The following is a 24,046-nucleotide window of genomic DNA, read 5'->3' as shown; positions in this document are numbered from 1 at the left end:
GGGCAAGTCACTTAACCCTCATTGTCCTGCAAAAACAAAACAAAACAAAAACAAAGATACTGGAATGGTTTGTCATTACCTTCTCTAGTGGATTAAGGCAAACAGAAGTTAAGTGACTTGCCCACAGTCACACAGCTACTAAGTATCTGAGGCCATATCTGAACTCAGATCTTCCTGAGTCCAGGCCCAATACTCTATCCACCAAGCCACCTAACTACCTCCAAGGCAAACAAGAATTAAATGACTTGTCCAGGGTCACATAGCTATTAAGAGTCAGAAGCTGCATTTGAATTTTTTTTTTTAGGTGAGGCAATTGGGGTTAAGTGACTTGCCCAGGGTCACACAGCTAATAAGTGTTAAGTGTCTGAGGCCGGATTTGAACTCAGGTACTCCTGACTCCAGGGCCGGTGCTCTATCCACTGCGCCACCTAGCTGCCCCCTGCATTTGAATTCAGATCTTTCTTACTCCAGGCCTAGCCCTAGATCCACTGAGCCACCTGTCTCCTAGATTATTATCTGGAGATATCCAAAAAAAGAAGCCAAGAGAAAACTATTCAGGTGGCCCACAAGATATGCATAAGATTAGCTGACCTGCTTCAAGTGATCACCAGTCAAATTTGGGGCCACAAAAGCTGGAAACCATGATCCAAGGTCAGGTGTTATTTATAAAGCACAGTGAGTGGACCTTACATTAGTTTTTTCAAATACAGTGTCAAAGCAGCAGTTGTTGAATGACTGGGTAGAAGGAGAAGAAAATGATCTCTTCGAGGGTCCTTGTAGGAGGCCCTACGAGCTGTTTATTATGTCATTTGTTGAATAGAATTGAAGATGGCATTGGATAAGCACAGAAACTAAATGAAAGCAGACTGCTTGTGATCCTATAAGCAAGATTTGATTCTAAATGCTTAATTTCAAGAAGAATTTGCACCTCATAGTATGGAGCTCAAGGGAGACAGACACTATAGCCAACAAGAAAGATTTAGCAATCCTCTGCAGAGAGAAAACATGCTTAAAGTATGGAAAGGGAAACAAGAGGTCCCAGGACAGAGCCTTGGGGGATGTTCTGACTTAGAGGTCAGGAAGAGGAGGAGGATGCACTGCAAAGACAAGTGCGAAGGAATAGAAGGGAACCAGACAAAGACCAGCATCATAAAAGCCGAAGGTCAAAAGTGTGTCCAGGGGAGGAGGGAATACACAGTGTCAAAAACTAAAGAGAGGTCAGGAAAGATGAGAAATAAGAATAGACTACCGAATTTAACAACAAAGAGACCACTGGAGGACCTTGGAGAGGACAGCTTCAGGCAAGCAGTGAGGCTGAAAGGGGTTGAGAAGTGAGTGGAGATTGGGAAAGACGCTAGAGCACAGACCAGAGGTGTCAGATACATAGGCTACATTGAAGCCCAGAACCCTGCCCAGTGCTGCCAGACCAGATTAAAATGCAATTGGTAAATATTTAACAAAATAAACAAAAATACAATAGCATATAAATATTGTTAATATGTAGTTTTCTAAGTCAATAATGCAGCCCAGTTTCTATTAGCTTGGCACCACTGGCATAAGACACAATCCATTTTTAGGAGCTGGGCTGTGAAAGGGAGATGAGATATTGGGATAATAGCTTTAGGGAACAGCAGTGACAAATGAAGGTTGTATTTTTCTTTTCTTATAAGGATGGGTGACACGTGGACATGTTTGATGAACAACATCAGTTGAGTAACTTTTTGGCATGAAGAAAGGGGAGAGGGAGGGAGGGGGGGTGGGGAGAGAGAGAGAGAGAGGGAGGGAGGGAGGGAGAGGGAGAGGAAGAAAAGAAGGAAAGAGAAAGAAAGGAAAGGCAGGAAGAAAGAAAGGCAGGAAGAAAGGAAGGAAAGAAGAAAACATAGGAAGAGAGGAATAAAGAAACCCAATCTATGAGATAGCTAGAGTGGCAACAATAATAGGTGAATGTTATTGCACATTAAAACCCCATTTCTGGTACCTTTTAGAAATGCTAGTCATTTTTCATGATCATAATTTGTCCAGTGATTCTAAGATAGTGGTTTCAATCTGCAGGATCTACTTTGAGTGAGATAATTTCAATTAAAATTAGGCTATTCCATTCACAATAGAAAGGACCAAAGTCAATCTTCTGACTAAACTTTCCGTTGTGATAGCTGATAAGAAGTTGCCTTTTCACTAACCCAAACTGGGCAACTCAGTGCTCCCCAAATTCACCTTACCCATCTGTGTCTTGGGGCTTTGCTCGTACCATAGTCTCCATCTCTAAGGTCCTCCCTTGTACCTGCCCAGATTTCCCACGTTTGGAATTCTCTCCTACCTCTTAGAATCTCTACTCCATACAAGGCCCAGATCAAATGCCGTTTATTGCAAGCAACCTTTCCTGGTGCCTCCAACTTGTTGGTGCTTCCCAATTAATTTACTTTGTATTCACTTTGTATGTATTCGGGGTTTACTTATCTCTGTATATGTTGTTTACCAGATAGAATGTAACCTCTTCAAGGATAAGGACCATTTCCTTTGTACCCCCAATGCTAAGCACAATACCTAGCACATGGTGGTTAATAGATGTTGGCTGCCTTGAAATGTCTCCAGAGTGCAATATAATGGAATGAGCGTTCACTTCAGAGTCAGAAGACCTGGTTTCACATCCTAGCTCTGATATTAACTAGTAATGTAACCCTGAGGAAGTCATCCCACTTCCACCTCAGTATCTTTGGAAATAATGCTATTTTGTTTACTGATCTCACAGGTTTTTTTTAAGGAAACCTTAAAAACATCATGTAAATGTGTTATCATCTAAACAGGGTATGAACTCCACTAATACTTTAGATTTCTTTTACGGCACTTTTTACTTTATTATTTTGTGCTGAACAATAATAATAGGCACTTACATTGCATTTTAAAGTTTGCAAAATGCTTTATAAATATCTCACTTTATCTTCTCGATATTTGGAGGTAGGTGTTATTATTACCCCTATCTTATAAATGAGGAAACTGAGGCAGAGGTCAAGTGACTTGCCCAGACTCACAGAGCTAGTTTCTGAGGCTCAATCTGAAATCGGGTCTTTCAGAGTTTCTTTTAAAAAGATGCCACTACCCTTTGACCCAGCAATCCCACTTTTAGGTCTTTTGCCCAAAGAAATCATGGAAGGGGGAAAGGGACCCACATGTACAAAAATATTTATAGCTGCTCTTTACGTGGTAGCAAGGAATTGGAAGTTGAGGGGGTGCCCATCAATTGGGGAATGGCTGGACAAGTTGTGGTATATGAATACAATGGAATACTATTGTGCTGTAAGAAATGATGAGCAGGAGGAGTTCAGAGAAACCTGGAGGGTCTTACGTGAGCTGATGATGAGTGAGATGAGCAGAACCAGAAGAACATTGTACACAGTATCATCAACATTGAGTGTTAACTGTGATGGACTATATTCTTCTCACCAATGCAATGGTACAGAAGAGTTTCAGGGAACTCATGATAGAAGAGGATCTCCAAATCCAAGAAAAAAAAAGAAAGAAAGAACTGTGGAGTATAGATGCTGATTGAACCATATTATTTCTTTTGTTTTGGGTGCTGTTGGTTTTTTTTTCTATTTTGAGGTTTTGCATCACTGCTCTGATTCTTTCTCTTGTAACAGGATTAATACAGAAATAGGATTAATGTTATTATGTGTATATATATGTGTGTGTATATATATATATGTATATGTATAGAGATATATAGATATAACCTATATCAGATTGCCTGCTGTCTAGGGGAGGGGGGAGGGAGGGAGAAAAATCTGAAATTGTAAAGCATGTATAAACAAAAGTTGAGAACTATCTTTACATGTAACGGAAAAAGTAAAATACCTCATACATTAAAAAAAAAAAAGATGCCACAACCCAAGGAATTGGAAGTTGAGGGGATGCCCATCAATTGGGGAATGGCTGGACAAGTTGTAGTATATGAATACAATGGAATACTATTGTGCTGTAAGAAACGATGAGCAGGAGGAGTTCAGAGAAACTTGGAGGGTCTTGCATGGGCTGATGAGTGAGATGTGCAGAACCAGAAGAACATTGTACACAGTATCATCAACATTGAGTGTTGGTCTACTGTGATGGACTATATTCTTCTCACCAATGCAATGGTACAGAAGAGTTCCAGGGAACTCATGATAGAAGAGGATCTCCAAATCCAAGAAAAAAAAAAAGAACTGTGGAGTATAGATGCTGAATGAACCATACTATTTCTTTTGGTTTTGGTGCTGATGTTTTTTCTATTTTGAGGATTTTCATCATTGCTCTGATTCTTCTCTTATAACATGACTAATGCAGAAATAGGATTAATGTTATTATGTGTATATATATGTATATGTATATATACACATATATATGTGTGTGAGTATATATATGTATATGTATATATATACATATATATGTGTGTGAGTATATATATGTATATATATATGTGTGTGTGTGTGTATATATATATATATATATATATATATATATATATACCTATATCAGATTACCTGCTGTCTAGGGGAGGGGGGAGAAAAATATGAAATTGGAAAGCCTGTATAAACAAAAGTTGAGAACTATCTTTACATGTAATGAGAAAAAAATAAAATACTTTATTAATAAAAAAAATAAAATAATACATGAAAAAAAGATGCCACAACCAAAAATTGGAACACTAATGCATTGTTGGTGGAGCTGTGAACTGATCCAACCATTCTGGAGAGCAATTTGGAACTATGCTCAAAGGGCTATAAAGCTGTGCATACCCTTTGACCCAGCAATACCAATATTGTTTTTTTTCCCCAAAGAGATCATAAAAAAGGGAAAAGGACCCACATGTACAAAAATATTTATAGCTGCTCTTTTTGTGGTGGCAAGGAATTGGACATTGAGGGGATGCCCATCAATTGGGGAATGGCTGAACAAGTTGTGGCATATGAATGTAATGGAATTCTATTGTGCTGTAAGAAACGATGACCAGGCAGATTTCAGAGAAACCTGGAAGGATGTGCATGAACTGATAACGAGTGAGATGAGCAAAACCAAGAGAACATTGTACACAGTGTCATCAACATTATGTGTTGATCAACTGTGATAGACTTGATTCTTCTCAGCAATACAACGGTACAAGATAGTTCCAAAGGACTCATGATGGAAAAGGCTCTCCAAATTCAGAAAAAAATAACTGTGGAATATGGATGCAGATTGAAACATACTATTTCTTTTGTTTTTGGTGCTGTTGTTTTTCTTTTTTGAGGTTTTTCCTTTTTGCTCTGATTTCTTCTCTTATAACATGACTAATGCATAAATATGTTTAATGTTATTGTACATATATAACCTATATCAGATTGCTTGCTGTCTTGGGGAGGGGAGGAGGTAGGGGAGGGAGGGAAAACTAGAAACTAGAAATCTTATGGAAACAAATGTTGAAAACTATCTCTACATGTAACTGGAAAATAATAAAATACTTTCATAATTAAAAAAATAAAAGATGCCACCACCTCAAGCCCTTAGTTAGAAACAAAATGACTTAAATATAATCGTAACAAGACAGCAGTGATTCTATTAGGTTTTGGCTAAACGATATCAAGTGCTATTTGGGCTTCTTGCTGACATTGTGACATGCAGCATCACTGGTCACTTTTTAGAAGAAACAGGAGGGCCGATGTTAGGAAGTCAGAGGAAGTTCATTTGTCAGATCACCATCTTCCCAGTTACCTGGAATGAAACCTCTGACTCTTTCCTTTTCTCTCCCCCAAAATCCTATCAGATGCCAAGTCCTTCAGATTCAATCTCTATAGTATCTCTCATATATATCATCCTCTCCATTTAAAGTCGGTCTCCACACACCCCTCCTTCATATATTTCTCACTTCTCACTTGGACCATTGTAATAGTCTCCAAATTAGTCTCCCTTATCCATTCTATGAAGACATAGATGCAAAGATGATGTTCCTACGACAGAGGATTGACCTTGTCACTCTCTACTGTTCAAAAATCTCCCAGTTTATGAGTGTCTATCTTTATATGAGAACTCCTTAGCCTGGTACTTAGAGCCCTTTGCAGTCTACCTCCAAACATCATTTCCCTTTATGTTCTAGCCATACAGGACTATGAGTCGTTGGCTGATGTAACCTTGACATCGACCAACACCTTGCATTTGTTCAGGTCATCCCAGATGCCTAGGATATAGTCCCTTCTTCTACTGCCCTTCAGAATACTTACCTTTTTTCTAAGGCTTAGTTCAGGTGCCACTTCCTCTTGTTAAGTCTTCCCTGTTTCCCCCATCTGAGTGTTCTCTTCAAATTTCCCTAAATCATCTTGCCATCTATTCCCACCACAACATATATTGTATTATACTTATCTGTGTGTATGTCATATCCTTTCCAGTATTCTGGAAGGTCCTTGAGGTCAGGTACTGCTATTATTATTATTATTTCTTCTAACTTTTCCTTCCCCAGCACCTACTAGAATACCTTGTACTTAACAGGTGCTTAATTTAAAATTCTGTTTGTTGAATGATGCTCTGGAGAGAGAAACAAGAAGTGTTGATGCTGTCTTCAATAGGCACGCAATCACCTGGTTCCCCTTCCAGAACATCCATGAGTTGATCACCATTTCACCCCATTTGGAGAGAAGGAGAGGAAGGCTGGAGACATCGAGAGACTTTGGGGTCTGGAGAAGGGTATGGGAAGAAGCGTGGGATGGAAGGTCTCCATCTTCTGGTGGTAGCAAGCATAGTGATTTGGTTGCTGGGAGTAGGGGGGAGGAAGGCAAAGGTCACCATTATCTTTCTGGTCTTCTCTATTCAGCCTTTGTGGTTGGTATAGATCGCAACAGGAGTAGAAAGTATATGAAAGCACATTTCTTACTCTGTCAAATAAGTCTTTCTTTTCTTTTTTCTTTTTTTTTGTGTGTGGGGCAATGAGGGTTAAGTGACTTGCCCAGGGTCACACAGCTCGTAAGTGTCAAGTGTCTGATTTGAACGCAGATCCTCCTGAATCCAGGGCCAATGCTTTATCCACTGTGCTGCCTAGCTACCCAACACCCCCCCCCCTCCCCCCGGCCTTGTCACTTATTTTTGCTATACTGTTCAACAGTTTTTTGCTTCGACCTTATGTATCCTCTGGTTGTCCTAGTCTTTTTTTTTTTTTTTTTAAACAACAACACAGTAATAAGAGCTATTATTTTGAGTATTGAGGCAGAAGGTTTTTGATTGAGTGAGTGGGGTGGGAGGTAATGTTGGAGATGTGGGAAAAGAGACTAAAATTTAGAATGATCACTATCATGACAATTTGAATTATTTTCTCTTATTCTAGATTCTTGTCTGGGGGGTGGGGAGTGGGTGTGGGTGTGGATAGAGACTCTAAGATCTATACCTTGGGCTTCTCAACATACCTTTCCCCACCATTTGCTCCCACTAGGTTATTCAAAATCTGACTGCTGTGTGACCCTGGGCAAGTCATTTAACCCCAATTGCCTCACTAAAAAAAAATCTGACTGCACACCTCTCTGGTAAAATTGTTACTAAGTGAACCTTGTTCTAGGGATCTTAGTGATAAAGCAATCTGGGCACTGGGAAATCAAAGTGATCCTGATAAGAGTTCCGGTCAATGACAACATGCTTTCAGTCTATAATTAAAAAAACAATAAACTGTGGGCTCTAAATTAACTATATTAATAATTGATCAGTAAATAATACATGAACTAATGACTAGATGAGCTTATGATGAAGGCACCTTTAGAACATATTTCACTACCAGACTTGATCAAGACATTAGGGGGTATTAAGGAGAGTTTTCTTTCTGATGGCAGAAATGCAGGCCAGAGATGTCTGCTCTGCCTCTCCAGTTTGTTAAGGGCTAAAATTCTAGCTAAACTGTCTAAAATATCTAATGAGTGGTCGCCAATAAATTATAAGCTTTAGCAAGAGTTAGACTTTTAAGCATTTATTAAGGAGAATAAGAATTTGGTAAAGAGAGAGAGAAAGGCCTAGATTTCTATCTATTAAAGGGAGAGCACATTTCCAGCTCCCTTCTCCGCCAGCGTCCTCAGGAAAGAGCGCGAGACTGAGCGCCAGTCTCTTCCTTCCTCCTCCCACTAGCCCGCGTCACTTCCTGACGCCTGGTCTTGCCCTCAAAGACCTTTGCTTCATGGGCAGAACTCTTCTACAGTAAGTATCCAGCAGGTGGCGTTATTCCAATCGTTACAAGTTTAATGAAGTACCTCCTGGAGGCTTATATAAGCTTCAAGGCAATTTGTATCATCTGAATAAAGTACTAGCTGCTTGGACCATGATGGGAGTTAAAAAGGAAAAATAAAAAGCTGTTTATGCGTTTATCCTGAGCTCCAGAAAAGCTCAGCATGACTTAAAAAGCCTGGTGTGGCCATGCAGTCTGCATTCTTGGCTGGGAAGGAGGTGAAAGGAATATATTTGCCATAACCCAGCAAAGTACTGGTTTTTGTGTGTGAGGGATGAATGAGTTAAAATTTTTTTTTTAAGTCTTAGAACTTGCTTGAGTAGAGTGAAGCTTTTCTAACAAAGATCTGAAAATGTGTTGAGAAGTACCTGTTAGCATGTTGGCCCCTCACGTCTAACAAAAGGATGATGCTTAACATCCCTTGGCTACCTCCAACCCCCCGAGGAGCCATGGTAGTGAATGGCAAAAAGGGCACCAAATGATAACTCTAGCACCTGGATGCATCAGTCTAGCAGAGAAGCATCTGATGGTGTCTCCAAAGGCAGAGGGCAATAGGTGGAGATGGTGGAGCTATGGGGAATGACAGCTAGAGAAGTGGTTAGGAACCACTGACCAGGGTGCTGTAGGAGCCAGGGTTGGGCATAAAGGCCCACCTAATTGTGGGCAGTTGGCAGGTAGGACCGCGAGTAGTGTCCTAGTCACAACACAGACCATACTTACCTTGGAGTGTGAGTTTTCCTTTCCCACCAGCATGGGTCCTGAGACCATCTATTCCAGTCTATACCTGACTCCCCGCTACAAGGGAACAGTGGCAATCATACCTTTTTTTTTTTTTGAAGACCTCCAGAGTGGGGAAACTACTACCTCCCAAGGTAACCCCATTCTATTTTTGAATAGCTACCGTAGTTGGGAAGTGTTTTACTTACATCAAACCTAAATTTCTTCTGAAACATCCACCATCTTTCCCCAGTACTGCTCTCCATATGACGGCCTTTCAAATAAATGGAGACCACCAGCATGTCACTTCTAAGTCTTGATTCTCATATGGCAGGATTCTCCAAGGACTTTGATCATCCAAGTCATGCTTCTCTGTCTAATTCCCTAACTTACCCCCCTCCTTCTTATAAAGTGACATCCAAATTAAACATGTTGTTCTAGATTTGGCTTGACCTCAACAGGACTCTTTTACAAAAACTCCAAGATACCTTAATACTTATAGTGCTTATTATGAGCCAGGCACTGTGTGAAGTGCTTTACAATTATTATCTCATTTCTTTTTTTTGGGGGGGGGGGCAGGGAAATGAAGGTTAAGTGACTTGCTCAGGGTCACACAGTGTCAAGTGTCTGAGGCTGGATTTGAACTCAGGTCCTCCTGAATCCAGGGCCAGTGCTTTATCCACTGTGTCACCTAGCTGCCCCAATTATTATCTCATTTCATCCTCACAACAACCCAGGGACCTTAGAGGCCATGAAGTCAAACCTTCTCATTTTATAGATGAGGGAACTGAGACTGAGAGAGGCTAAGTCGCTTGCCCAATGTCACACAGCTAAGTAAGTCTCTGAGGCAGGGTTTGAACTCAAGGTCTTTTTAAGTCCAGAATTCCATCTACTGTGCCATTTATTTGGGGCAGATAGGCAGGTGGTGCAGTGGTTAGAATACTGGATTCCTTTCACCTCCTTCCCAGCCAAGAATGCAGACTGCATGGCCACACCAGGCTTTTTAAGTCATGCTGAGCTTTTCTGGAGCTCAGGATAAACGCATAAACAGCTTTTTATTTTTCCTTTTTAACTCCCATCATAGTCCAAGCAGCTACCTGGTCCAAGTTCAAAATTTGACCTCAAATGCTTACTAGCTATGGGAGCCTGGGCAAACCACTTAAACCTATTTGCCTCAGTTTCCTTAATTGTAAAATGGGATAATAACAGCATCTACCTCACAGAGTTGTTATGAAGATCAAATAAGGTAATATTTGTAAAGCACTTAGCATAATGCCTGGCACATGGGAGGTGCTATAGAAATGCTTATTTCTCTTCCCCATCTATCTGCCTGGATCATGAGTAGAACAGATATTATTTCAAGCTTCTGTCTCCTCAGTGCTGTTAGGCACAGTATGCTGTCCATGGAGGGCTAGGGATTCTTAACCCTTTTTGTATATGATGGACCGCTTTACCAGTTTGATGAAGCCTATGCACTCCGCAGAATAGTTTTATCTATCATCTATCCATCCATCCATCCATCCATCCATCCATCCATCCATCCATCCATCCATCCATCCATCCATCCATCCATCCATCCATCCATCCATCCATCCATCCCTCCATCCATCCCTCCCTCCCTCCATCCATCCATCTATCTATTTCAGGGCAATGAGGGTTAAGTGACTTGTCCAGGGTCACATAGCTAGTAAGTGTCAAGTGTCTGAGGCCAGACTTGAATTCAGGCCCTCCTGAATCCAGGGCTGGTGCTTTATCCACTGTGCCACCTAGTTGCCCCCTGGAATAGTATTTTTAAATGTATAAAATACACAGGATTAAAAAGGAAACTATATTGATAGTTATCAAAAAATACATGTATATATGCATATGTATATGTGTATGTGTATATGTATATTCAGACACTCCAGGTTAGGAATTCTTGCCATAGGCACTTAAATTTTTTTTAAATTAAGTATTTTTTATAGCATGCTTTAATTCCGTAAAAACTTTTTGGTCTCAAAATTCCTTTATATACTTAAAAATTATCATGGACCCCCAAAGGGATTTTGTTTCTATTGAGGTTTACCATATTAGGAATTAAAATATCTTAGTATAACTGAAAAGTTTTTCTTTTTTTTGCAGGGCAATGAGGGTTAAGTGACTTGCCCAGGGTCACACAGCTAGTAAGTGTCAAGTGTCTGAGGCCACATTTGAACTCAGGTACTCCTGCATTCAAGGCCAGTGCTTTATCCACTGTGCCACCTAGCTGCCCCCTAAAAGTTTTTATCTTAAGGACTCCTTGAAGGCATCTCAGGAAAAACACTTATGAATAAACACAAAGAGCCCACTATGTTCAATGTCTCATGCCTATCAAAATGTATCTTACCCTCAACTCTAGACTAGGCATTGTCTATTCTGTGACAAAGGTTCCTTTCATTTTTCTCAACAGTTTCTTTCTCCTTGTCCCTGTTCTGCAGGTGTTTCTCTCAGAATTTGCCTTCCTGGGAAAGTAAATAGGAACTCTAACTTAACTCCCTGTCTTCAAAGAAAATAGGGTACTCTCCACTTTGCACTTTGAGGTATAAGACACAGCCATAAAGATATACCACTTACTATATTTTAAAAATTCCAGTAGATTTTTGTAACAATGTAATTTCACAAAAGCTCCTTTTTATAGCCACTGAATGCTTGTTTTCATTTCTCTCTGAAACTAAGTTTTCTATAGCCAAATACAATACTTTAGGGTGCGTCCAGTGCTGAACATAATTGGGGGTGGGGTTACTTTGTGGTTCTGAACATTCCACTTCCTAAAAGTTCCAATATCAGGCTTCTCTTAACAATAGCCCAGTATTGTTTAGTCTTTCAGTTCCTGTTGGTGCACATTCTGCATTTGCAGCTTGTTTTCTCTTCCTATGTGAGGTTGTTTGACCCTTTTGAAATTCATTTGATTTCAGATTCTCTATACAATCATTCTAGCAGGTTACAAAATTCTTTGCTTCTCCTAAGAGTTGTCTGCTACTTCTAGCTCAGTAGCCATGAAGAGAGATGCTATATAAATCTCACATGGTTGAATCATGAATGTTTGAACAGGTAGAGACTGGATCTGTGATTCAGTATGGTATGGTATGGGAAACTCCCATGTGAGAAAACCTATATTATTATAGGTTAACATCTTCTCTATGAGAGTTTAGACCCCTTGAAGAAGTGGCTTGCCCAACCAGAGCCAGTCTGTGAAAGGTGGAGCTTGAACCCGAGTCTTCCTGGCCTTGGTTCAAATAAAAACACCTTGTCCCTAATAGCTACAGTCCTAATTCTCATCTTCGTGTGTGTGTGTCTTTTCTTCAATTTCCTTTTCAAGACCCAGAATTCTGGCTTCCCAACACCTCCTATATTTCCTCCCAGTCAGCTGTCAATGACTTCCTTCTAGTCAAACCCAATGACGTTATCAGTGCTCATCTGAATCAATCTCACTGAAGCATTCAACACTATTGTCTACGTTTAGGTTCAGGAAACTTTCTTCTCTTGATTTCTGAGATACTGAACTTATTCCACTTCTTTCTCTGTTCTTCCTGTCTCTTTTGAAGGCTCTTTTCCCATATCCTTTATCACATGGTGACCAACCACTCGATGAGGTTCTCCACCTTTTCTTTTTTTGCAGGGCAATGAAGGTTAAGTGACTTGCCCAGGGTCACACAGCTGGTGTTGAGTGTCTGAGGCCACATTTGAACTCAGGTCCTCCTGAATCCAGGGCCAGTGCTTTATCCACTGTGCCACCTAGCTGCCCCCTCCCCTATTCTTTAAATATGAATGTTTTTCAAAGGTCTCTCTTTGGCTTTCTTCTCATCCTCTCCCTTGGCCAGTTTTAACTTCTGTGGTTCCAATTATATCACTACCTTTGGATAGATGACTCAAAAATCCCAAGTGTAGGCAGACCTTGATCCCTTTTCTGAACCCAAGACCTATACCACTAACTGCTCTTAGGGCACCTCCTCCCAACTGTCTAATCTAATCAGCAATGCAGCCTTGATATGTCCCAAACTGATCTACCTTTTCCTTCAGATTCACTTCTTTTGAGGTCAGTATTTTCACGTGGAGATGCCATTCCTTTGGTCTTTCATGTTTGTAAACTTCACCAATCACTTACCAAGTCCTGTTGATTCCACCTTCATATCTCTTGAATTAAATTCTGCTTCACTACTGCAGGTGAAAAAAATTCACTAGATTTGGAGTCAACAAATCTGAGCTCAAATCAGCTACCTGGCCCCTGGAAACCTTAGGTAAGTCATTTAACCCCTGGCCCTCACTATCTTCATGCTTCTACTATTTCAGCAACTCGAAAGAAACATGGGATGTATAAATGTAGAGATGTCTCCACTCCAAATATTCACATGGGCTATTTGTGCCCAACCTGTGGCAGAGCCTTCTGAGCTCATATTGATCTGATCGGCCATAGTTGGACACACTCTACCTTGACCCCAACATAGTCATGTCATTTTGGTCTTCTTCAAGCATGAAGGACAACCAATCAACCATCTCCATCTATCAAATGTCTTCTAAGGTGCTTTTTAGCCCTAAATCTATGATCCTGCTTCAATCCTAGCAAATGTCATCACACAGCTCCCTCGTCTGTTGCAATAGCCTCTTTATAATTGGCTTCTTTTTCATATCAGCACGGATCTGCTCAAAATTATCCAGACTGCCTCTGAGTGCCCAGGAAACTAAATTCCTCTAGCATTCAAGGCCCTCCACAACCTGGTGTTCTCTATCTTTCCAGCCTTATGTCATATTACTGCCTCCATACACTGTGCTCCCACTGTTCCTTATTTCTGGAATCCTTCTGTTCCCCATGTCACCTATTGAAATCCTGCCCATTAATGCACAGCTCTACCATCACCTACTCCAGGAAGTCTTCCGAGATTCCCCTGGTTAGTAATGTTCTTTATAAGACACTCGTGCATTTATCAAGAAGCATTTATTAAGAGCCTACTACATGTTAGGCATCGGGAATACATACAAAATGAAAATTCTCTGTCTTTAAGGAGTTGACATCATAAAGTTAACATGTAAAACTGTACATAAGATTTGTATCTTATCCTCTCTACCAGACTTTAAGCTTGTGATGGCAGGGACTATGCCTTAACCAAACTCTGTTGCACAGAGGCTACCACTGTACACACCGTAGATATTTAGCAAAATATTTGTCATCTTGTGGTGTATCTATTTTGGTTTGCTGTTGGCTGAATCAATTTTTAAATATGCCAATGTTTTTATAAATGTGAAGAGAGAGCCTGGACACAGCCCACCTGCTTATGTAGGTCTTGGCTGGGCTAGGATAGGGTCTGTGGGAATCTATCAACTGTGTGAGGTACTTTTTTTTTTTTTTTGCAGGGCAATGAGGGTTAAGTGACTTGCCCAGGGTCACACAGCTAGTTAAGTGTCAAGCGTCTGAGGCCAGATTTGAACTCAGGTACTCCTGAATCCAGGGCCGGTGCTTTATCCACTGCACCACCTAGCTGCCCCAGTGTGAGGTACTTTTAAAATAGGAGTGTGAGGAAGGAAGGGATGTAGGGAAGGAGGGAAACAAACATTTAAGCCCTGTATGTCAGAAACTATGCTTTTATAAATATCTCATTTGACCCTCACAACAAACCTGGGAATTAAGTGTTACTATTATTCTCATTTTATAGTTGAGGAAACTGAGGTTCAGGTTAATTGACTTGCCCAGTGTCACACAGTTAGTAAATGTCTGAAGCTGAATTTGAACTCAGGTCTTCTTAACTCTAGGCCCAGTGCTTTCATCCTCTGCGCCACCAAGGAGCCTCAAATTATGATGCCTTAATATAAGTAAAGTAGGAAACTGCCTGAGAACTGATGATACCCCAGGAAGGAGTGTGGGGCCTGTGAAAAGAAGGGACTGAAGAAGAAAACAGAGAGTAGGATGGAGAATCCAAGGTCCAGAATGTAAGAGCAGGGATCACAACCTGCTGGAAAATTGAAGCAGAAATAAAGGAACATGGGGGGTGGGGGGGGCACATTATCTAGAAGGTTTTTAAGAAAAAAGAATCGGGTCTAGAGAGGGAAGACAATGAGAGGAAAGGGCTTTCTGGCATCACGACTGCGAACAACAGCCTAGCTCATGAGAGAGGTGGTCACAAGGGTCAAATTCTGAGCATAAGAGAAGAGGGTAGAGGTAGGGCCCAATTAAAAATTACCTAATCCTCCACAGACAGTAACAAGGAGATAGATCTAGCTGCTCAATCCGGGAACAGGGGAAGGAGGTGGTGGTAGTGGGGGGTGTTGAATGGATTAGCCCAACGTTATATAATTTAAAAAGCTCAGGCCCAGGAAAGGTGAGTGAAATAAGATAAGTGGTACCTGGAGGGCTCTGGTCTAATTTCTATCCCCAACCCATCTGCTGCAATGGCAAAGGCAGGGAGGAGCAGGCTGAGGATTTTTCACCTTCATTAAGCTGTCTAAAAACATTAAACCCTAATTTAAGAGATGTCTAGTTTTCAGTCTGTGGCCTAATATTCCCTCATGGTAGAGGAAAAGTTAGTTCTGTACCTACACAGGGGCAGAATGAAAGATGACAGGGACCACTGGAAAACCAAGACAGAGACCCCTGGGTCAAGGCATCAAGAAAAGAACTTGGTATCACCCAAAGATTAAGACAGAGAATCCCTAGGCCGGGTATCATTTCATCGTAGAAGAGAAGTAATGTGGGTAAAGTGGCTTTTTGTCCTGCTTATCGGTCTGGTTCCTTTTGGAAGGTTTCTGAAAGGCAGCCATATCAGCTCAGATATCACACCTATTTAACATATTTTTCCCCCTCATTTTCAGTCCTGAAAGGATTGTCTTATGTAACAAGTAAAAAAAAAAATACAAGATTTAGCTGAGTATATCTAATGACCTCTACTGGTCCTGGAGAAGAGCAGGAGTAACTCCGTTCCTCTGGTCGAGAAAGGGGTGGGGATGATGTTGCATACACTGTCAGGGTCACTGGTTTGTTTTTTTTTAAAGTGAGGCAATTGGGGTTAAGTGACTTGCAGGGTCACACAGCTAGTAAGTGTTAAGCGTCTGAGGCCAGATTTGAACTCAGGTCCTCCTGACTCCAGGGCCAGTGCTCCATTCACTGCACCACCTAGCTGCCCAGGGTCACTGTTATTGGCTTTAACTGTTTTTCTTTTTTATAAGGAAGGATTCATCCTTTCAGTTATAGCATGTATGGCAATTACTGTGATGTAAAAACAAGTGGTAAATAAAAATTTTAACAGCCCAGGGGGCTGAGATCTGAGCTTGTCCCTGTGCTCTTTCCATTTTTGTTAGTGACTTTTGATAAGAACATAGATAACATGTTTACAAAATTTACAGATGACCCCCAACTGTGAGGGGGTCACAGAGACCCTGAATGACAGGATTCAAAGACCTGGATAGACTAGAACATTGTGCCACTGTGAAAATCAACTGAATCATGAGCTTACAATTTTCCTAGGATGTTTAGGCTTCAGAAGCCTAATGTATATATTACCTGTCATTTACCAAGGCTCAGAGATATCAGTTGATTTGCCCATAGTCAACCGGGGCTGAGATTCAAAACCAGATCTCTTTACTTCAACATCAATGCTCTTTCCCTACAGCCCTCATTGTCTCCCAAGTACTATGTTGTAATACACAGATGCTGTTGGGGAAATTCAGTCCAATTCAGTTCAAATAGTACGCAGTTTGTCCTGATACTAAATAACCCCAAACTATAATCCTTCACTGTTATGATGTTCTGTTTCTTTGTCAACTCACTTAACTGTGCTATCGGTTGTCTCTGGCTAATACAGATAGGCCATGTGCCTCTCTGCTTCCAGGAATCCCAATATTTTCTTGCTCTGTAATATCAGTGCTAAGGAAACAGCCTTTCCTGATCTCCCTCTTAATGCTAGTGCCTTCCCTCTTTTGATTATTGCCAGTTCATCCTGCAGATATCTTGTTTGTACATAGTTGTTGGCACGTTGTCTCCCTCATTCGAATGGGACCTCATTGAGAAGAAGAGCTGTTTTTGCTTATATTTGTATTCCAGTGCTTACCCGGCACATGCTAAGTGCTTAATAAATGCTTATCGACTGACTGATGTGTAGTATAAACCCATTTATAACTGCACACATAAATGGCTTATAAAAATGACAGCACCATCTGAGACAATGAGGTTCTAAGGAGGTCTGACTTCATACAAGATGGTCCAAAGCTCACTTTCGGGACTTTTAAGACAAGAATTCTGGTATCCAAGTGTGCCGATGAATGAGTTATCCACGAAGACACTTCCACGAAGCATTGGGAGTTCATCAAAAGTAATTTAAGAGTCAAAACACAACAAATGATCTTTATTCCTTTGAAACGCATTTATGTAAAAATGTATCAAGATGGATTAAAGATTCAGGACACATAATTTGTACTTAGCACATACACTGAAGATCAAAACAACTGCTAAAAAGAACATTTATAAACATTAAAAAAAATAACCAAGAGTTGTAGATGATCAAACCTAACTCTGAAAAGAGTGGGTTGGGTTTTTCCCTTGATGAATAGGCACGTACAAAAATCAAGAACTGATGTAATTTTAACCTAAAATTGATCAAATATAGAGGATCTCAAGACATTAAAAAAAAATCAGGACAGACCCAATTGCAATGAAAATGTCAGAAAGGATGGCACTAGACTTTCTTGATTTTATAAAAGGGTGAAATGAATCTGGTTTGAGTCTTGTAGTCTTAAGGCACCAGAGGGAAAAGATATTGCTTTATTCTGCTTGGTTTTAAAGTAGGAGCTAGACTAAGGCAGTAAGGTGGTTTCAGACAGAGATTTCACCCCAAGGTAGAGAACAGGTGGCTTCAGGCACTTCTGACAAGGGAGTGGCGCACACCTGATCCTGCACCCTGGCGTAACTACACAACAGTCACCCCCCTCCCCCAACATACATATTAATTTCATCAGATTCCCCAAATGCATTGTAGACAACAATGGTTACCTTTTGAGAGAATCCATGCAGAAAAATGATACATTCTACCAATCCTTAGTTTGTATTCAGAATTATCTTTTTTTTTAAATCAGGCAAGATAGCAGCACCCATCATTAAGGCATTATTTTAAATGATTTATAGCAGCAACTACTACCCCTAGGGATAGCATGTGGTTATGATTAGTACAATCAATAAATCAAAAAGTAGCAATTGATGCTCTGCAAGATACAGCATGTTTATTCTCCCTCTAGAATATCTTCCAGTAAATTCCATGTAGATTTTACATCTTTCCAGGGGGAAAAAAGAGCTCTTCCTCCCAGAAAGGGGATAGTGTAATTTCCATTAGAGGGTTTTAGACTAGATCTCTGATTTCATCAGGGTAGCGAGCTTCTGGTGAGGGACTTCCTCTAGCAATTCAGGTTGGCATCTGCTCTGCCACTTAATCTTACTGTGGCCTCAAGCCCTGAAAGGTTAAGTGACTGACCCAGTCGGTATATGTCAGAGGCACGACTTTAAGCTCAGGTCTTTCTGGCTCTATCCACTATGCCACACTGCCTCTCATTTCAAGAGCTGGAACATTCTTTCAAACTTAAGACTTCAACCTGGCAGTGCTATTAAAAAACAAAACAAAACCTGGCTTTGGATAGTATCAGAAAGTCATCTAGACCAACCCCCATCCATTTTACAGATGAGGAAACTAAAGTAACTCAGAGGGAAGTTACTGGCCCATGGTCACATCACCAGCAAGTGGCAAATCTAGCATAAGAGTTTCTTGACCCTTTGGCCCAGGGGGGAGGTCTTTTCACTATACCATGCTCTTATATCAATCTTTCCTAGCTTTGCTTGGTTCCATCAATTAAATAACAAAGATATATATCTATATTTGCTGCACAATAAAAAATAAACATACACTTTTACTTCCAAATTTAAAATTGGAACAAAAAAATTATTCCTGAGCCTTGAACTACCTTCATTTTATTTGGAATGTGGTCAACAGTGATTTATGACTAGCTATCAAGGGCTATTTATAAAAAAGGCTGAAAAGACCTTTCAAGACTCTCAAGAAAGGCCAATCAAATATAAACTACAGACATTTTTTTTTTTTATAACACAAACTCAGGTAATGCAAAGACAGACAATGTTCATGGAATGTGATGAGACTAGGATGGTCAGGGAGATTTGAAGAGTCTCAAAGGGCTGTCATAAGTTTATCTTGATACATCAAACTCATACTTTGTACTCCTCCTAAATTCTTCTGGTTCTGGTTGTGGATATAATGCAAACTGTGGTCATCTTCACTTGTGGGTGGTTTCCAATGTGACCTGTCATCCTGAAATGATGGCCTGTGCCATTGGCATAGTTAATGGTTAGTGAAGGATGGAAACATAAAACTATGGGTGAAATAATACAAGAGGGTAACAAAGGCTTGAGGAATTACATGCAAAACAATGAGATGGAAATGATGAGATAAACTGGACAGCAGGATGCATTTAGCATTTTTATCACTTCCCTGCCCCATTTCAGGTATTTGAAAAAAAATCAGATGAGAACCATGAATAAAATCCCAAATTCATAAGGAAGTAAAAACTTCATTTATGGCTGGGTCATATCCATTAGGAAGCCCATTGGGCAGAACAGACAGAAAATCCTCTCATCTCCACAAGAAAAATCTGAACTGATGAAAATATCATGGCTCCTGGGGTAAACAGTAAAAATGCAATAATATTTCCATAAGTATAAGTTTCCATAGATTTTTTTCATTTGCTTAAGCTGAGAAAACAAATGGCATTTGCAATAGAATGACATTTGAAATTATCACCTAATGAAAACCATCTGTTAAAATCACACAAAATCAAACGTCTCTGTGAATGATGGAATTTCTCTATGAATACATTCAGGACTTCGATCAGTAAGCTTTGGAAAGCTCTGACATACAGTGTTAGTCCTCAGTTTTTCTATTCACTCAATGCATTTATAATTATTTCTATCATTCCAAGTGATCTGTGCCTGAAGACGCAGAATCTTGGATCTGGAAGGGACCCTTAGATCATCTAGTACAAAAGGCTCTTCACTTGCAGTCTGTAAATTTGGTTTTTTAAAAAATATTTTGACAACAATATATTGATATAATTGGTTTCCACTCTAATCCAATGTATTTTATGCATTTTAAATATTTTATTGTTTGACTAGGTTTGACTAGACCACCAGAGGAGTCCATGATACAAAAATGGTCAAGTACCTCTGATCTAGTCCAACCTCCTTCATTTTGCTGAGAAGGAAAGGGAAGCCTGAGCAGAGGCATTGAGTAATTCCTGCAAGGTCACTGAGTCATCAGGTGGAAGAGCTGGGGTTGAACTGAGGGTTCTTACTTCAAAATCCAGGGCTCCTTCCATTTCATTACACCTCCACCCCCATGCCTGTGTCTTCCCATGCCAAGAAAAAAAACATTACTTAGAAGTTTCAAGACCCATTTAAAAGGTTTTGTTTTGTTTTTGTGGGGCAATGAGGGTTAAGTGACTTGCCCAGGGTCACACAGCTAGTAAGTGTCAAGTAACTGAGGCCGGATTTGAACTCAGGCCCTCCTGAATCCAGGGCCGGTGCTTTATCCACTGTACCACCTAGCTGCCCCCATTTAAAAAATTTCACAAGAAAGCACTGAATTTATTATTAACAAGGTTTCAAAAAGCAATGGACTTGCCTCTTAGAGAACTCCTGTGCATCAGATCATGTAACTACTGCTTTATGACTAATGTGATTCTCACTGAGGAAGCTGTTACCATTAGGGTTCTTTTGATTCAGTAACTAATGACAAAAGCAATTTTCTTCCAAAGTGCTTACCTTATGTTTGGAGAATGAGGATGCCATTGCTGTTGTCCAGGATGTATGTTAGGATGGTATTGCATCTGGAAGCAAAATATTAGCCATAATTAGTTTATCCACAATTTCATTTAGACAAGAGTTAATTTGCTTTATATTTTAACTCTCGCATCCTCTGAAGTGGTAGATGACAGAGCATGGCAAGAAGAGCTCTGAGAGAATACAAAGTTCAGATTTCACCTCATCATTCTATTGCCCTTGTTCAAAAAAAATAAATAGAAATAATGCAACAGTTCTAGTCGATTCTGGAAGCATAAGCTTTCAGGTCATGAAGAAAGAATAATAACCAGCCTTTTTTAAGGGAGTGAAGGAGAGAGGAAGGGAAGGGGGGAGGGAGGGAGGGAGGGAGGGAGAGAGAGAGGGAGAGAGAGAGAGAGAGAGAGAGACAGAGACAGAGACAGAGAGGGAGACAGAGACAGAGACAGAGACAGAACGAATGAGAACGAAAAATTCCTTAGGAGAAAAGTCAAAGGGTCATTATCAGAAGAATGAGGACGAACAGTTCACATTTTCCTTGCAGACAGAACCAAAGCTTAAGCTGTATCAGGAAGAACTTTCTTTAGGCAAAGTATCCGATGTGCAGCATTATTCTAGAACCAGAGGCGAGTGTGGAATTTCATTTCCCAGAGGGTTTCTTAGAAATGGTAAAAAAGGGATAGCTGGGTGGCACAGTGGATAGAGCACCTACCCTGGATTCAGGAGGACCTGAGTTCAAATCCAACCTCAGACACTTGACACTAGCTGTGTGACCCTGGGAAAGTCACTTAACCCCAATTGCCTCACTAAAAAAAAAAAATGGCAAAACCCCCCCAAACAACCCTCCACCCCAATAACAAAAAACTCTACCATTCACTGTGATAGCATATGAGTGAGGGAGCTATCATTTCCCCCTTTATAGATGTGGACACAGGCCAGAAATCATCACAAAGTCACAAATCAATTTGGTTAATGATAGAATAGGAAGTGATTCTCTCTCTTGACCAGTATTACAAACTCTAAATTGAAAGCTGTCCCTCAAACTCACAAGTCCCCGAAAGAATAGTAGGGTCAGGCAATTCTAGAGACTCAATGTACCCAGCATTAAGCCACTGGTGACAATAAAACCATCACTGTGGGCAAATTAAACTAGCTCCTGTGCTAGGTTTAGCATTTATAAAGCGCTTTAAGGTACACCAAGTACTTTACATGTATCGTCTCAGTGGCTCTTTTTCAACAAGCTTGAGCCATACATTTAGTGTCTTGAGGAAGAATATGAACTAGGGTTTTCTGAACTCCAAGTCCAGTGCTCCACCCACTGGACCACCTGGCTGCCTGATGACGTCTGGGAAGTCCTACTTTTCCCACTGGCAGATTCCCAGGAGCACTCTCCCTCAGCCTTTTCTTTTCTTTTCTTTTTTTTTTTTTTGGTGGGGCAATGAGGGTTAAGTGACTTGCCCAGGGTCACACAGCTGGTGTCTGAGGTCATATTTGAACTCAGGTCCTCCTGAATCCAGGGCTGGTGCTTTATCTACTGCACCACCTAACTGCTCCCCCTCAGCTTTTTGTCACATAGATAACATACCTACAGGCTGCAATCAAGTAAATTCCACAACCTGCACCAGGCTCCTTTGCTTCACTAGTTAAAAACCTTCTGCTAATAGAAAGTATTTGTCTGTATCCAACTTTATCCATCTTTTGGGGAAGGTTTTTATTCTATATCTTTGGTTATATACTCATTTAAAATGGAGAAAAGATGGTTTAAGGGTACTGAGAAGTTTAAAAAAAATTCTCATAAATTCTTGGCAAATCAATTGGAAAATAAAGTATGATTACTTAGCCTTGATCTAACAATCAGTTTCAGAAAATGGAAAGATGCATTGTTACAATAAGTAGCCAAAGACTTCTTGAAGAGAAGAATAGGAACAGCGGTTTGTTTATATGATTGCAAAGCAAAATTCAAAATAAGAAAAAAATCTTTGTCCGATCGCTATCTCTGTAACAATCACTTTTTTCTAAGAATGAATGTATATGTTCCAAACAGTTTAGATGAGAGGGGAGCATGAGAGATGGGTGGTCGACCGGGCTTTTATCCTGTCATCTTATTTTGATACTTAAAAGGATTAATGACTCCAATGATATATGTACTTCCTCTGCCAAAACAGATCACAACCCCTCTAATCAAATCAATTTATCAACAAGCATTTATTATGTCTGGAGAAGCAAATGGCAAACCTTTCCAGTATCTATGCCAAGAAAACCCTGTGGACCTCTGTCACAAAGAATCAGACACGATTAAAACAACTGCACAACAAAAATTTATTATGCCATTCAGAGTATATACAAAATATACCATACACACAGTGCCTAGGGGAGGAGAGGTCACTAACAACTGGAGGCTTAGATAAAAGCTTCTTGGAAGAGCCACTAGAGGTGAACCTGGAAAGGAATGAGGCATTCTGAGAAGCAGAGGATGAGAGGGAGAGAATCCCAGGCAGGAGGTATGGCCGACTGTAACGATTGGAATGACGCCACCTGCTGGAGACTTACTGTAGAAGATTTCCGCCCATGAAGCGAAGGTCTTTGAGGGCAAGACCAGGAGTCTTTTCTTTGGCGTCAGGAAGTGACATTGGGTAGTGGGAGGAAGAAGGAAGAGAGTAGCGCTCTGTCTGACGCTCTTTCCTTTGGACTCTGGTGGAGAGCGGAGCTAGAAATGTGCTCTCCCTTTAATAGATAGGAATCTAGGCCTTTCTCTCTTTACCAAATTCTTATTCTCCTTAATAAATGCTTAAAAGTCTAACTCTTGCTAAAGCTTATAATTTATTGGCGACCACTCATGAAATATTTTAGGCAGTTTAGCTAGAATTTTAGCCCTTAACACTACACAAAAGCATGGAGATAAGAGACTGGATCTGTTCTATAGGAAAGAGCTGGGAGGCCTGTTTGGTTGGACCACAAAGTGTCTGAGGTCCAGAGTAATGCAAGTAGATTGGAAAGAAGCAGGGGCCAGTTTATAATGGGCTTTTCCTAATGACAATGGGGAGCCACTGAAGTTTCTTGAGCAAGGAAGTGACACAGTTAGACCTACTCTTCTGGAATATCAATTTGGCAGCTGTGAGGGAGGTTGGCCTGGAAAGAGGAGAGATATTTGTACACCTTAGTATATCATCAAGGAGGTCCTGCTATAGTCAAAACATCACTTGGAGGCCAAACCTCTGGTGATGAACCTCACTGGACCTAGCAAGGCACAGTTTACCGTTGGGGCCACACTCAGAAACCTTCACACA

General features: G+C 40.5%; 1 protein-coding gene across 2 annotated transcripts in view; it reads right to left on the bottom strand.

Moving 5' to 3' along the window:
- EPB41L4B (erythrocyte membrane protein band 4.1 like 4B) overlaps window positions 1–24,046 on the bottom strand; it is a 255,236-nt gene that overhangs the window by 89,917 nt on the left and 141,273 nt on the right. The window contains exons 15-16 of one of the 2 annotated variants that reach the window (XM_043977634.1): window positions 20,745–20,809; window positions 17,312–19,249 (exon numbers count right to left, since the gene is read on the bottom strand). In XM_043977634.1, coding sequence (XP_043833569.1) covers window positions 19,096–19,249; window positions 20,745–20,809 — 219 coding nt within the window. In that variant the 3' untranslated portion in view covers window positions 17,312–19,095. Of the gene's footprint in view, window positions 1–17,311; window positions 19,250–20,744; window positions 20,810–24,046 lie in introns of those variants that run through there. The other variant, XM_043977633.1, reaches the window with a different exon arrangement.

This window comes from Dromiciops gliroides, chromosome 1 (genome assembly GCF_019393635.1).
Source record: "Dromiciops gliroides isolate mDroGli1 chromosome 1, mDroGli1.pri, whole genome shotgun sequence".
NCBI classification, from domain to species: Eukaryota; Metazoa; Chordata; class Mammalia; order Microbiotheria; family Microbiotheriidae; genus Dromiciops; species Dromiciops gliroides.
Note: the sequence above shows the minus strand (reverse complement) of the source record. Positions and strands in the feature narration are given on the sequence as shown.